The following is a 16,882-nucleotide window of genomic DNA, read 5'->3' as shown; positions in this document are numbered from 1 at the left end:
GACAAAAAATTTATCGTCTGCTCTGATTCTCCATTCTCGCCGTTGGACAGATGTACCCAGCAGATCGGATGGTGCAACAGATACAGGACGCTCTCCTGTTGCACAGACAAAACAAGGAAATCATTTTTTGCTGGGTTCCAGGGCACATAGGCATCCAGGGAAATGAACTCGCTGATGTTGCTGCTAAGGAGGCTTGCTCCCTTCCTCCTCCTGCCCGCTCTGTTCAGTCGCTCTGCGGGATGTCACTTCATTTGTGACCAAGAAGGCTACATGTTAGTGGGGGTCCCTGTGGCTGGAAGTGAGGAACAATAACCTGCGTTCCATCAAAACTTCAGTGCGACCATGGATCAGCTCCTTCTGCCCGCGATGGTGTGAAGAAGTAGTCCTTACTCGGCTTAGAGTGGGACATTGTCCACTGAGACACGGCTTCCTCTTGCGTCGTGAGGAGCCCCCAGTATGTCAGAGGTGCGGGACACAGCTGTCAGTATGACATCTTTTAACCGAGTGTGTTTTATATGGCGACCTGAGGGTTGAACAGGGTTTCCCACAGGATCTTCCCTCTATTTTAACTGATAACGAGGCGAGTGTTGTTTGTGTCTTAAAATTTTATGCGGTGTCCGGAATTCTTCCCAAAATACTTGGTGTGCAATCTTAATGTGTCACAGAGTGGCTGGGTCATGTATTATTTCTAAGTCGTCATCCAGCCACGGTAATTTGTCCCTTTGTTAACAGCATCTTTACAAGTATTTTCTCCATGATTTCATTTAGTTATCCCGCTGTGTCTCGCTGGGGTTTTATTACGGGCTTTTCTGAACCTCACCTTCCTGGTGTTGCTTTACGTTTCCTGTGGTGGGATCAAACGTAGTTTTCCAGATTATTGATCTCCTTCCATAGATTATGAAAATCGTCTTCGGCATAACATTAATGCAAGGGCGTTGATGACCTAAATGTTTAGTGTCTTCCACCATAAGTCATCACACCATCATCATCATTAAAATGTAGTAAGCGATAAACTTTTTCCTTTCATCATTCTGTGGGGGTTGTAAGCGAGAAAGAGTTTCGTAGAAGTCTGAAATTATGTTACAATTCTCATTCAGTCTTGCTTCTATGTCAACACGATATTTAGTACATCACAGATGGCGAAGTGGACGACATACTTTCTGAATTTTGAAACAATTTGGCACTGCTTTTAAAGATATGTGGTTTGTTTTTACTGGAGTTCAGATTATTTTGTCTATTCTGGTGGAGGCCATAACTGTTTACAGCGAGTTGGTTATCGTAGTGGCCGGAGTGCGCAGATCTTAAATATTCAGAACATACCGTCCAAGAATGTTCTACGAGCGAGATCACATTGTTGCTGTTTCAGAACTACTATCTGCTTGTCTTTTAGTATCCACAGTTGGCTAAGACCTAACTTGAAATTTAATGATTATAAAGAATCCGCCTCGATTGCAATCGAGGCGGTTTCTTTATAATCATTAAATTATTCACGATTGCTGACGCGCTGCAATGTTAAAAGTTCTCAAGTAACTTGAAATTGCTTTGTTCTGCTTCTTAGCCTCGTATCCACATGATAGATCAATAAACGTATCGTCAAGCTCACGCCTAGTGTAATAACCGAAGAGTGGATGTGTGCAAGCATGCTGTGACTACGTTGTCACACTCCCCTACATGTCAGTACGTAGAGTGCATAGTATTTTTGTCATCTGATCACCCACTGGATCTGTATTCTCGCATTCAGTAATTTCTTTCATGTATGAACTACCGTTCGTACATTTCTTTATCTTCGTCAATTTCTTTTATTTTCATTTCTCCTAGAAGCTAAAAAGAGCTGTTTGATCTTCCTTTTCAGTCCCTGAGTTTACTCGACACCATTCCATGAAAATATTTGATTCGCGTGTTCTTCTGGTTAGGGCAAAATAAACTTTCCATAGTTCATTGGCAGTGTTTTTTTAATATTTGTTACATCTGCTTTGTAGTTTCGTTTAGAGATCCGTGTTTTTATTTGTATTTCTAGTGTCAGCATTCGTATGCAGGCGTCATTTACTTGACAGGTAACATCACATTCAATTTTTAACGGGTGGTCATGTTGATTTTAATCTGTGTTCTACTTTCTTGATTCATGCTCTTCTCGAATTTTCAAGCATTTGCGTTGTTGATTTAATGCCTGTAAAATTTCATTGTATTGTAAACAAATTCGGGCAGCTTTGAACCTTCATTTCTTCCAGTGTCTCCTCAGCGGATTTCCGTCATTTCTGGTTGTTCCATAATTTTCTGTTTCAACTGAATTCCACAGCTGTAGCGATGCTGCACATTTTCCTCCATCCTTCTCTCTACGTGGTTCACATACCACTAAGATCAACTACGTCGGGCCATGTGTAGCTTCTGGCACCCTTGCAAACGTAAGTTTCTTTTTGGAAGAAACCATAAATAACTGAAAATATGCAAATATGCGTAACATTGAATTAAGAAAGTATAGACTTGCGCCTTATTCGCATAGATGCTGTAGCCATTTGAAGTTGCTGGGTGAAAAGCGAAATCAACAGAGCGCCTAAACTATAGCACAATAGATGTAGTGATCGCTCACCTTATCTATGGAGACTACATTATGAAAGGTGTTGCGCATTGAGCAGAAAAATGGTTTGATTGCTGTCAGAGTCCTTATTAACTGAGAGTTGATAAATCAACAACATTAAAAAATGGTTCAAATGGCTCAGAGCACTACGGGACTTAACATGTGAGGTCATTAGTCCCTTACACTGAGAACTACTTAAACCTAACCAACCAAAGGACATCACAAACATCCATGCCCGAGGCAGGATTCGAACCTGCGACCGTACAACACTAAAAATCACGGTAAATTATTGCTAATTATTTGATTGTTGATCAGCAGGAAACCAAAGAGAAGAAAATCACAAATGGAACACTGCAGCTATGTAGGATAATTGAGTTTGAAGCGGACGATAACATGAACATGATAGAAAACGCAAAGTCAAACAAAACAAATCGAAAATATTTTCAAAATGCTGTGAGAAGATGGAATAAAAATTGTAAAGGAGAAGCTGTTCAAAACAGATTATGAAAACAAAAACAAAAAAAGAAATTGAAATTCATAGATTTTGAGAAAGCTTCTGAGTCAGTGTCAACAAAATCTACGCCTATTCCTTGAAAAAAGAGACACTGATTCAGACACTGTCAATAAACTGAATAATACTCAACATATTACAGTTTCCATTAGACTATACTAGAACAGTGAGAACTTCAAAACTGAAAGAGGAAGCAAGGAGATGTAAAATCACTAAAAATATTTCCAGCAGACGTAGAGAACGGTTTTATATCCTTCAAGTGGGAAAACCAATTAGGATTACATGTTAACCAATAAGGATTACATGTTAACAGAACATATGTGAACTAGCTTCGATCTTTTAATGAGATCATATAGTTTGCTTGTGGGGGAACAACTAATGGAAGAAATGAATAGTGCAAGTTTGGAAGATGACCTGAAAAATAATTGCAATAAAGCAAAAATGATGTATAACCATCATATTGGAAATAATATAGTTCAAATTAACAATGAAGTTATAGAACCAATTTATTCATTACCCATCGTGTGTCGACTGAAGTCGGCAATAACACAGCAACAAAAGCCATTTTTCGCTCTCTGTCTCAATTACAGCACTGTGCCTTCTACAACTCAAAGCATCTGACTAAGTCACCAGCAACGTGACACGTTGCTTGGATCTGATCTCACTGCATTTGATTTTGTTGTTGTTGTTGTGGGGGTTTGTGAGAGACAGCCCCGTTCCAACAACTTCGGGTGAAATGTGACTCCACATACGAAAAGTAGTGAGTGAAATGTCATGGTGTACCGAGTACTTCCGAGAAGTATCGAGCGAAGTCGAGTCTCGAACATTAAAATTCAGAGGAAGTTTTTATTTTATTTCACGTAGATGATATTATGTAGTCAACCGTCTGGCATACAGTGCTGAATAAAGGTTTCTTCTAGAATTCTCAATCGTTACTTTCTTTAGCCACAAACATCCAAGTCGCTACTACAACACGAGTTTTCTTATGTCATCTAACAGCTTTCTGTTAGGTCTTTCGTCATCTCTTGGAATCGAGCAGAGAACATATTTGCTCGGCCGATAGGTTGTGTGTCCTTTCCACTTATGTTTTATTTTCGTTAGTTATAGTTACGTCTACAACTATGGACGATGTCTGACGATTGACGTTAGTAGTGACAGTGCATATGAGAGAACGAAAGCTCCTTTACATTTGTAAATGAGTATCGTAGCCGGTCCCTGGTTGCAGCAAGGCGTAGGACGGGTATTAATGAGTAACTAGAAGATGTTTTGCTCACTGATGGATCGAAAATACCACTCATCTCTGTAGAAGCTACATTCTGTGTTGAGGCAGATGGGCACAGTCGACCCTTCTTGCTACCTATAGAAATGTCTGTGCTAACAGCTAAGTTATTTGCTATGTTACAGGCTATACTGCATGCTACAGAATTAAACGTCTATAAATTCTATGGATGTATAGATTACATCAGTGCTCTGTCGTCCCTTGCAAGTGCACCTTCTGGGAAAACCACGAATTATGTAGCGCAGGATTTCCTACTTATTTTTTTAATCGTATGAAAAGGGCCCCCCGTCGGGCAGACCATTCGCCGAATGCCGGTCTTTTAATTTGACACCACTTCGGCGACCTGCAGTCGATGGGGATGATAGGATGATGATGAGGACAGCACAACGCCCAGTCCCTGGGCGGAGAAAATTCCCCGACCCAGCCGGGAATTTAACCCGGGCCCAGAGGATTGACAATCCGTCGCGCTGACCATTCAGCTACCGTGGGCAGACAGGATTTCCTACCACATCTTACGAGATCGAGACACCTCCATACATCGTTCTATTTCCAACGGATAGCGGGCCACATCGTCACAAGGGGACTGTGAATGCATTGACCAGCTTACCGAAAGGAGAAACAATTCGAACCCACTATGACATCTACTCTGTACAGAAATTACTATCGGCAGGTTGCAGTTAAGGCAAAAGAGGAGTGATAAACATTATGTAATGAGCACATTAAACGGAAAAGAAAGATATGTGCTATTCAACATACCTCAAGGTTCCATAATAATGATGTTAAACTGAAGGAAATCGTCACCGCCAAGAGATTAAGAGCAGACGATATAACTACCAAAAAAAGTGAAACACCTCAAAGTTAATATCCTCTCCAAATTGCGATTATGGTACAACTGAAGATGACATCCGGGACTTTGTATTGTAATGTGTGTAATATATAAAAAAAGCAAACTGTATCTGAAGCACTCAGTATTGTTGATTAATTCTCTCGAACTAATTCCATCAGACCTGTAGATGTATTTATAAATTCTTAAAAGAAGATCTATAACGATTAGCGTGACTAATGAAAACAATTTGAAACAAAATAAATACTTATATAATAAAATGTTCGAAGTAGAGAGGATATAAAATATAGACTGGCAATGGCAAGGAAAGCGTTTCTGAAGAAGAGATATTTGTTAACATCAGGTATAGATTTAAATGTCAGGAAGTCGTTTCTGAAAGTATTTGTGTGGAGTGTAGCCATGTATGGAAGTGAAACATGGACGATAAATAGTTCGGACAAGAAGAGAATAGAAGCTATCGAAATGTGGTGCTACAGAAGAATGCTGAAGATTAGATGGGTAGATCACATAACTAATGAGGAAGTATTGAACAGAATTGGGGAGAAGAGGAGTTTGTGGCACAACTTGACTAGAAGAAGGGATCGGTTGGTATGACATGTTCTGAGGCATCAAGGGATCACCAATTTAGTATTGGAGGGCAGCGTGGAAGGTAAAAATCGTAGAAGGAGACCAAGAGATGAATACACTCAGCAGATTCAGAAGGATGTAGGCTGCAGTAGGTACTGGGAGATGAAGCAGCTTGCACAACATAGAGTAGCATGGAGAGCTGCATCTCAGGACTGAAGACCACAACAACAACAAATAAAATAAATAAAAACTTTGACTGGTCTTAGAATTTTAACTGAAAAAACCAGAATTGATGACAAATATAAATGCGTGTTGTCTAATTCAGATCAAGGCATTTTTAACTGAAAGCCTACTTGGTTTAATAGCCTTTTTGTTGTGTCTATCTGTGACTTAATATCTCCGCTGTACGGTGAGTAGCAATCTTTCCTTTTCATGACACTGACAAATATAAAAGGTGGACCAAAATACACAGAAACACAAGTAGGAAAAATAAAAGAAGTTAAGCAATTTAAATACATCAGGAAAATCATACAGCAGAATGGACTAGAAAAATTTGTAGTAGACGAAAAAGTTAGTACAATGGGAAGAGTATATGGTTAAAAAATAATATCTACAACGAGAAATTCAACTCTAGAATTACAATGTTAAGACACTATACCACAGTTGTAAGACTAGAACGTTTATATGTATGTACATGCTTAACAATGAACTATATATTGGACAGAACAGAGATAATTGCAAGTCAGATTATTTGAAAAATTAATGGGTGCAATACAAACTGAAGACTACATTTCACTGGAAAATGGGAAGTTATGAAGAAATATAGCAAAGTATACAGAAAATACTGGAGGTGAAGATTAACCTTCTTTCAACTTCTCTACCGAATGAACAAGAACAATGTAGATAGAGAGGTACAAATTGACACACATGCTTGGACTGACATGGGGTTTTATTAGAACCAAACAAATACAAAAGTTCGAAAATGTCCGACAGATGGAGCTTCATCTGATCAGAATAGCAATAATTAGCATAACAAAGTAAGACAAAGCAAAGATGATGTTCTTTCCTCAACAATAGCTGTAGTCGAGGAATAATGTTGTGAACAGCACTGTAAAGCATGTCCGGAGTTATGGTGAGGCATTGGTGTCGGATGTTGTCTTTCAGCATCCCTAGAGGTGTCGGTTGATCACGACAGACTTGCGACTTCAGGTAACCCCAAAGCCAATAATCGCACGGACTGAGGTCTGGGGACCTGGGAGGCCGAGCATGACGAAAGTGGCGGCTGAGCTCACGATCATCACCAAACGACGCGCGCAAGAGGTCTTTCACGCGTCTAGCAATAAGGGGTGGAGCGCCATCCTGCATAAACATCGTACGTTCCAGCAGGTGTTTATCAGCCAGGCTGGGGATGATGCCATTCTGTAACATATCGGCGTACCTCTCACCCATCACGGCAGCAGTTACAAAACCAGAATCACGCATTTCCTCGAAGAAAAAAGGCCCGATAACGGTAGATGTGGTAAATCCAGCCCATACCGTGACTTTCTCGTCGTGAAATGGAATTTACACGACAGTTCTAGGATGTTCGGTAGCCAAAATTCTGCAGTTGTGGGCGTTGACAGACCCTCGGAGCGTCGGTCCACAACACGTTACTCAACCAATCGTCATCTTCCGCCATCTTTTGAAACGCCCACACCGCAAATGCCCTCCGTTTCACTGAATCGCCAGGTAACAGTTCATGAATCCGATGGATTTTGTACGGATAGCATCGGAGTGTACGCCTCAGTGCCTACCAAACAGTAGTGTATGGAATGCCGGTGCGACGTGCGACTGCACGAACGCTGACTTTCCCGTGCATAGACGAACCCGCTACAGCCTCCATTTCTTCCTGAACTGTCTCAGCAGCATTACGCCTTGTGCTCGGTCGGCCACTACGGGGTCTATCGTCTAAACAACCCGTGGCTTCGAACTTCGAAATCATCCTCGCCACAGCTGCATTTGTCAACGGACCTTTACCTGTTCGAATTCCCTTCCTATGGCGGTAGGTTCGTAGCTCTGAACTAGCACATTCCCCATTCTGATAATACAGCTTCACTAAAAGCGCCTTTTCAGGTAACGTCAACATGCTGCGACTACTGGCGCATCTGATTCTCTCTCTCATTACAGCTCGTTTTATACACGATTGTCATGCGCAGTCACTGACGTTTTGCTGTCCAGCGCCATCTGTCGGACATTTTGTAAACTTTGTTTTTTTTTTTTGTTCTAATAAAACCCCATGTCATTCCAAGCACGTGTGTCAATTTTTACCTCTCTATCTACATTATTCCGTGGTTTATTAAGTTTTCAAATTTATACTGACTTTTTGATCACCCGGTATAAACAACATCAAAGAATAGGAAATAACGGAAAGAAGCTTTGTTAAGAGTCAAATACTAAATTTTTAGGGCTTTTGAGGCAGGTAAAACAGAAATTAGGAACAATATGGACAGAAAAAAGACAGCATGGGGAGAAGGTGATAAAGTACTGGAAAACATGAAACAAGAAAGACGAAGAGGATTTCAGTTGCTAGAAATGTTTCGACGGCGGTGGTGTTGGTGCTTACCGTGTGTATGTGCAGGGAGCTGCCGTGGAAGTCCATGCTGGAGATGTTGGAGATGATGGAGGCCTTGCGCTTGCGCGCCGCCTCCATGTTGGTGAGCGAGGTGATGCGCGGCATCTGCGAGCGCGGCCTCACCGTGCCCCCGGCAGCCACGACCGCCGCCACGGCACGCGCCAGCTTCTCGTCCGCCTCCGACGTCACCTCGATCTTGGGCGCCGAAAGCAGCGCCGTCTGCACCTCCTCCTTCTTCTTGTCCTGCGGGACCTGCGCAACAGTTACATCGCTTTAGTCAGGTCGATCCACTCCGGGTGTCAACGAAATGAAACAGTGCGGGAGGCAACGTCACTCTGCAGAGATGTTCACACTAGTGATCAGAAATGAATTCCGTGCACTCGCTCTAAATTCGCCAGCGGGTCCTATGACGTCATCACCGAACTCTCCGTCTTCGTACGTTAGGAGACACCACTTGCAAGTCTCAGCCACTGCTCATTTATAACAGTGAACTCGTCTATTGAGTTTTGTCTCGTGCAAGTGGACGCTACCAGCGTACAAGGGAGTGGGTGTACGCGAGTACAATCGAGGAATTGCGGCTTTGCCGCTATTTACGCAACTGTTATCCAAAAAGATTACCGTATGAAACTGACGAACCAAAGAAACTGGTACACCTGCCTAATATCGTGTAGGGCCTCCGCGAGAACGCAGAAGTGCCACAACACGATGTGGCATGGACTCGACTAATGTCTGAAGTAGTGGGTTGGGTTGGGTTGTTTGGGGGAAGAGACCAAACTGCGAGGTCATCGGTCTCATCGGATTAGGGAAGGATGGGGAAGGAAGTCGACCGCACCCTTGCCTGGAGCGATTTAGGGAAATCACGGAAAACCTAAATCAGGATGGACGGACGCGGGATTGAACCGTCGTCCTCCCGAATGCGAGTCTAGTGTGCTAACCACTGCGCCACCTCGCTCGGTCTGAAGTAGTGCTGGAGGGAACTAACACCATGAATCCTGCCAGGCTGTCCATAAATCCGTAAGAGTACGAGGGAGTAGAGATCTCTTCTGAACAGCACGTTAAACGCATCCCAGATATTCTCTATAATGTTCATGTCTGGGGATTTTGGTGACCAGTGGAAGTGTGTTTCTGGAGCCACTCTGCAGCACTTCTCGACGTGTGGGATGTCGCATTGTCCTGTTGGAATTGTCCAAGTCCATCGGAATGCGCAATGGACATGAATGAATGCAGGTGATCAGATACGATGCTTAAGTACGTGTCACATGTCAGAGTCGTATCTAGACGTATCAGGGGTCCAATATCACTCCAACTACACACGCCCCATATCATTACAGAGCCTCCACCAGCTTGAACAGTCCCCTGCTGACATGCAGGGTTCATGGATTCATGAAGTCGCCTCCATACCCGTACACGTCCATCCGATCGATACGATTTGAAACGAGACTTGTCGACCAGGCAACATGTTTCCAGTCATCAGCAGTCCAATGTCGGTGTTTACGGGCCAAGGTGAGGCATAAAGCTTTGTGTCGTGGGGTCATCAAAGGTACACGGGTGGGCCTTCGGCTCCGAAAGCCCATATCGATGAATTTTCGTTAAATGGTCCGCACGATGACACTTGTTGATGGCCCAGCATTCAAATCTGAAGAAATTTGCGGAAGGGTTGCACTTCTGTCGCGCTGAACGATTTTCTTTAGTCGTCGTTGGTCCCGTCCTTGCAAGATCTTTTTCCAACCGCACGATGTCGGAGATTTAATGTTTTACCAGATTCCTGATATTCGCGCAGTCGTGAAATGGTCGTAGGCACCGACTATAACAGCACTTTCAAACTCACTTAAACTGTTGATAACCTGCCATTGTAGGAGCAGTAACCAATGTGACCGCAGCGCCCTATTCTGCCTTTTTACATCTCTCTGTATTTGATTACACATGCCTATACCAGTTTATTTGACGCTACAGTGTATATACCAGTATAATAAATGATCGGTTAACAGCGAATTACGCAAATATATATGTTTTAATCTTCAGAGTTTCGAAGCTGCTCACATGTTCTTTTCCTCCGTCTTTTCTTTCTCTTTCTTCAGTCCGCTTTACCCCTGGTCGATGGTATCCTCATTTTCAGGCAGTATTTCCTATCTGCTAGTTTTCTGTCTGTATGAATTTCTGCTTTGAAATTCTGAAGGTAGCATGGGTAAAATACATGGAGAGAATGGCTGTTTACAACGTGTACAAAAACCAGACAGCAGTTATAAGAGTTGAGGGGCATCAACAGTGCTTGAGAAGGCGATGAGACAGGGTTGTAGGATGTCCCGAATGTTATTCAATCTGTATATTGAGCTAACAGTAAAGAAAACCAAAGAAAAATTTGGAGTATGAATTAAAATTCAGGGGGAAGAAATAAAAGCTTTGAGGTTTGCCTATGACATTGTAATTATATCAGGGACAGCAAAGGACTTGGAAGAGCAGCTGAACGGAATGGGCAGGGTCTTGAAAGGAGAATACAAGATGAATATAAAAAAATGTTCAAATGTGTGTAAAGTCTTATAGGACTTAATTGCTAAGGTCATCAGTCCCTAAGCTTATACACTACTTAACCTAAATTATCCTAAGGACAAACACACACACCCATGCCCGAGGGAGGACTCGAACCTCCGCCGAGACCAGCCGCACAGTCCATGACTGCAGCGCCCCAGACCGCTCGGCTAATCCGGCGCGGCGATGAATATAAAAAAAAGGATAATGGAATGCAATCGAATTAAAACAGGCGATGCTGAGGTAATTAAATTAGGAAACGAGACACTAACACTAGTAGATAAGTTTTGATATTTGGGCAGCAAAATAACTGGTGATGGCCGAAGTTGAGTGCCTATGAAATGTAGGCCGGTAATGGCAAGAAAAGTGTTTCTGAAGAAGAGAAATTTGTTAACATCGAATATAGATTTAACTGTTGGGAAGTCTTTTCTGAAAGTATTTGTCTGGGGTGTAGTTAGGTACGTAAGTGAAACATGCACGATAAACAGTTTAGACAGGAAGAAAATAGAACCTTTTGAAATGTGGTGCTGCAGATGATGGGAGGTGCTGAAAAGAATTGACGAGAAAAGAAATTTGTCGCACAACCTGACTAGAAGAAGGGATCGATTGATAGAACACATTCTGAGACATCAGGCGATCACTAATTTAGTATTTAGTATTGGTGGGGGGGGGGGGGGGGGGGAAGTCGTAGAGGGAGACCAAGCGATGATTACAGTAAGCAGATTCAGAAGAATGTAGGTTGCAGTAGCTACTACGAGATGAAGTGGCTTGCACAGAATAGAGTAGCATAGAAGTTGCAACAAACCAGTCTTTGGACTGAAGACCACCACAACAACATGAGTTTCTGTTGAAAATGACTGATAGACTGACAGATGTAGAGTGTGGTTGTATATATGTTTGTTTGTATGCATATGCATAAAACTTTTTCGATCATCATCATCATCATTGAAGACTGATTATGGCTTTCAGCGTTCAGTCTGGAGCATAGTCCCCCTTATAAAATTCCTCCATGATCCCCTATTCAATGCTAACATTGGTGCCTCTTCTGATGTTAAGCCTATTACTTCGAAATCATTCTTAAGCGAATCCAGGTACCTTCTCCTTGGTCTACCCCGACTCCTCCTACCCTCCACTGCTGAAGCCATGAGCCTCTTGGGTAACCTTGCTTCTCCCATGCGTGTAACATGACCCCACCATCTAAGCCTGACTGCTACATCTATAGAGTTCATTCTCAGTTTTTCTTTGATTTCCTCATTGTGGACACCCTCCTGCCATTGTTCCCATCTACTAGTACTTGCAATCATGCTAGCTACTTTCATATCCGTAACCTCAACCTTATTGATAAGGTAACCTCAATCCACCCAGCTTTCGCTCCCATACAACAAAGTTGGTCGAAAGATTGAACGGTGCACAGATAGCTTAGTCTTGGTACTGACTTCCTTCTTGCAGAAGAGAGTAGATCCTAGCTGAGCGCTCACTGCATTAGCTTTGCTACACCTCGCTTCCAGTTCTTTCATTATGTTGCCATCCTGTGAAAATATGCATCCTAAGTACTTGAAATCGTCCACCTGTTCTAACTTTATTCCTGCTATTTGGTACTCAATCCTTTTATATCTCTTTCCCACTGACATTACTTTCGTTTTGGAGATGCCAACGAAAGTAATTTCAGTGGGAAAGAGATATAAACGGATTGAGTGCCAAATAGGAGGAACAAAGTTAGAACAGGTGGAATTTTTCGATGGCTACTGTAAATTTATTTTAATATGTAGTCTCTGTTCAGAGAACAGCTAACAATTTCATCAATACAGACACACTTTCGTCACGTTATCGAGTATGTGGAGACAGTACAAGAAAACAGGACATGAGGATGAAGTGTATTCTCCAGATGGTAATTAATCACTAAAATAAATTTGCAGCAGTCTTCGAAAAATCTGCAAACTCGTTATTAGCCCATAAATAAAAGTTGCCTTGACCGAAAGAATAGGCGAATAGCGCACTCTAGATGGCACTTCGCTTAGCACAGTTTGAATGGTGGATGCGTTGTTCTCAGATGCGGTTATTGATACAAAAAGTCAGAATATAGTAGAGGATTTAATGAAATAGGAGTGAATGAGCTTATTAATGGCTAAACTGAGTTTCTTGACAAATGTTGTACTGCAAATTTTCTACACTGCTGTCAAATGAAAGAATAGGTAAAGCGACGTACAAATACTTCAAAACATCGACATTCCTTTCAGCGAGAAAATATATACTTACGAACACATCAAGATTTAGAATGCAATGCATAAAACCTTTTCACATTATGTATTATGCATCGGTTTGTTTATTGAAGAGACTAGGCCAGTTGCTAATGAGTAATTTCACAAAACTGGACTTAGAGGATAAAATCTGCTCACTGGATAAATATTGCGTGAGGGAATTACATGAAAAATTAAGTGCATTTATTACTTGGGTGACACAGTGATCTGTAACAGACCGGGAAATTTTCCACTTTCCCAAGCAAGCACAAAAGGTAGACCGTAGCACGAAGTTGTTTTCCAATGAGTCATTTAGCCAGCAGTTCGACTATGTATTGTTAAAGTTTGTGCAGCCATTAGGATCTGTTTGCAAAGTTTTAACAGACTGGCAATATTTCTCTATGGTTACAGTCTGTCGAGAGTTGGTACAAAACAAAGCACGCCTGTAGAAGAGTATTTGGGAGAAAATCTGTAAATCCTCCACGAAATGCGCTACAAACATTAGAAGCGTTGCGCAACATGCGTCTACGTAAACGCGAAATAAGTTTTTTGGCAGTCTACTTCGGATTGATTACGGTCTTTTAAGCCTAACACTAATTAGTAGATAAAATAATGCGGGTTTTTCATTTTCAAATATATTATTTAAATTCACTGAACCGGAAAGAGTGGATCGATGAGGGTGAAATCAGTGATGATGCAATCGTATGAAGTGATACCTGTGTAAACCGTTCAGATATGCTGAATCTGCAGTATAATGTATAAACATTGACAACTGAAAATTTGCGTCAGACCAGGATCCGAAATCAGATTTCCCACTTATCGCAAGCAGTCGCCTTAACAATTATGCGATCTGAGTTTCCGTAACCACCCTGATTCCCAGACATTACCACCATGCGTTTCCCCCTGGGCTACATGAGGATAACGCTATCAGTGGAGGACTGACTCACCTCCAGGGGAGCTGCGCGAACTGTGGCAAGACGCCCCAGACCACGCGACTATCCCTCATAGCATTGATATTGTTCCCGTGTAAACTGACAGCAGGGCAACAACTGAAGACTACCGTACACGATTAACAGTTTCTCAGACTTTACTATGTTTGCGTAATATTTGATTGTATATGGCGCAGTTTGACGTGGGGGAGTGGCCTCATCTTCCGCCGGCAGAATGTCTGCGAGGTTCGCAACACGACTAGTCCACGGCGGCGGCAGTGGGTGGCGCCTAGCGGCGTTATTGATCACCGGCGCCTAACCTTGCCTCGCGTCGGCCTGCCTAGCGCTCGCTAGCCTCACCTGCAAATCAAAAGCCCCGCACCGACAGCTCAGTCTCCCAGAAACTTCTGGCAGTCATTGAGCACACTACAGTCACAGCCCAATATGCCGTATCACTTCAACTTAAAAAAGCTGCGCAACTGCGGATTATTTGCAGCATAAACATTGTCGTGCTCATTAAATTAACAAAATAACTTGCCCACTATAATGCGAACCATACAGAAGCATAAATTTTGCTTCACAGCCTGGTACTGAAACGGAATAACACACATGCTTCAAGAAAGGTAGTGGGACAAAATTTTTGGAAAAAGTAATGTACTTAAGAATGGTTGAGCAGGAGGAACGGCCAATATTCATGGATATCATAGGAACGACCAATCGAGGCAAAAAAGTCTAGTAAACCTACTAGAGATTTTAAGAGCTGTCTAAGGCATTTGAATATGCAAATCACAATATTCTTTTGGAGAAAGTTAAAGTTTATTATTTTCGAGGTGCAATGAGTAAATGGCTCACGTCTTATGTAACTAAAAGGGAAGAAAAAGTTCGTGTTAGGTAGCTTATTAGCTCTCATGATGAGAGAGAAGGAAGTACCTGGTATTCACCTTTTGGATCTGCAGCTCTTGTCCTTTCTTTCCGCACTTGCAGTTAAATTATAGGATATGGGTTACGCCTTTTTGCAAATGCACTGCTTTTTGTTTTTACCCAAACATGTTTCAGCTCCTCTGAGCCATCACAGGGGGTTTTTGTTTATTGAAAACCGTAAAAAGATTTGATTTAACAAAGTGAGGCCTAAGGAAAGCTTTTGTTCTTTTTGCTTCTTTACCGTGATTTTACATTACCTTGTTTTGCGGGACCAACTGTACGGTGTCTGCATTCATAGCTTGTCGTCTGCAAACGATGTAAATGTCAATTTCATCAACGAGTTAACACATCCCTTAATTCATTTTTTTTAAAAAAGTGATTTTGGCGTGTCAAAAGGTTTTGCGCATGTCTTTGTTACTACTTACGTTTTGTTGTGACTGATACTTCAAAGTACATTAATATGTGTGTGCAGTGTCCTCCGAATTCAAAAGAAGAAATTCATAAATAGGACACTAGGATAAAAAATAGTCTCCACTATTCAAAACTTAAGTTTAATCCTGCGCAGAATAAAGCAAAGTGTGCAGTCAAAAATACTTGACCACCATCCTCGCGAATTAAAAGAGCTGGCAAAAAATGAATGACAATTCTTTCTACCCCACATATGTATTTCAGAATAGATAGTATGTATGTGGTTGGGGTCCGTTTTTCAAATTTTGTTGTCGATTAAGATTTTTCAAATTTGGCAACTCAGCAGGATCAGATCATCAGCGGGATGGCTCAGCTGGATGTGGCATACCTGAAGAAACTTGCAGACTGCGTTCATCTCCGAAATGGGGCCATTATCAGTTCTAGAGGCGGAGCTCCGATGAGTTTATTTACTTCCTTCCTTACGCCGATACAACATCGTTTCACTACCTGTATTTTTGAATGTGTATCTGCGCTTCGCAAGTACCTTAACTCTGGGGAAATCAATCGCAGTTTTCCACAGCACAAAGGATGCTACTAGCGGAATCTGCCCAGCAGATTGTAAGGTGTCAGGCAAATCCAACACCTTCCATGAAAATCCTGACATGATAAGCAAATCCAGTAGTATGTCACATAGCTCCGAATAAATCGTGACATTAAATTAACCAAAGTAATACGAGTAACGAGTGAGCAAATGGAATACCGCAGACTAACACAAGAATGCCTAAATGCATGTAATACCTTCCCACCGTGAGACAGACGCAGTTCCGAGGGGAGAAACGAGAACAGAAGCCGAGAGCAGAACCGTGTTAAGCGAGAAAGCCCTACGATAAGGGACGGACAGACACCCACGTCGCCAGCTAACTGCTAGGACCACACCACCCGCAAGTCTTTTAACGTGAGACTTTTTCGCGTCTCTGTTAAGTTAGGACCACCCCCCAGCCCATGTTAAAAGCTAGATCCCTCCAGAAGAACAGTATAGATCTTAAGATAACACAAAAAGGGCCACACCACCCGCAAGCTTTAGCGTGAGACTTTTTCGCGTCTCTGTTACGTTAGGCCCACCCCCCAGCCCATGTTAAAAGATAGAGCCCTCCAGAAGAACAGTATAGATCTTACGATAACGCTAAAAGGACCACACCAGCTGCAAGTTTTAGCGTGAGACTTTTTCGCTTCTCTGTTACGATGCAAACTTTAAAAACATTGCCCCACCACGAAAAGTATAACGTTTCTCATTTGATAGACAGAATTTTTGTAGGCAGAGCTTAAGGTTAACATTGAGACCCTGATTGGTCAGACGAAAACATAGCCAGATAGGTTTTTATTAAACCAACTTCGGTAAATTATAGTAAGGAGAAGTTAGGAGAGAGTTGCTAGAGAGTTGCTTCCGAGACAGCGAGGTGAGCGGAGCTGTGCT

General features: G+C 42.2%; 1 protein-coding gene across 1 annotated transcript in view; it reads right to left on the bottom strand.

Annotated features, from left to right (window-relative positions):
* LOC124789101 (monocarboxylate transporter 9-like) overlaps window positions 1–16,882 on the bottom strand; it is a 185,515-nt gene that overhangs the window by 30,895 nt on the left and 137,738 nt on the right. Inside the window, exons 5-7 of the mRNA XM_047256389.1 lie at window positions 10,428–10,459; window positions 9,700–9,721; window positions 8,379–8,630 (exon numbers count right to left, since the gene is read on the bottom strand). Coding sequence (XP_047112345.1) covers window positions 8,379–8,630; window positions 9,700–9,721; window positions 10,428–10,459 — 306 coding nt within the window. The remainder of the gene's footprint in view (window positions 1–8,378; window positions 8,631–9,699; window positions 9,722–10,427; window positions 10,460–16,882) is intronic.

This window comes from Schistocerca piceifrons, chromosome 3 (assembly GCF_021461385.2).
Source record: "Schistocerca piceifrons isolate TAMUIC-IGC-003096 chromosome 3, iqSchPice1.1, whole genome shotgun sequence".
In the NCBI taxonomy this organism is placed as follows: Eukaryota; Metazoa; Arthropoda; class Insecta; order Orthoptera; family Acrididae; genus Schistocerca; species Schistocerca piceifrons.
Note: the sequence above shows the minus strand (reverse complement) of the source record. Positions and strands in the feature narration are given on the sequence as shown.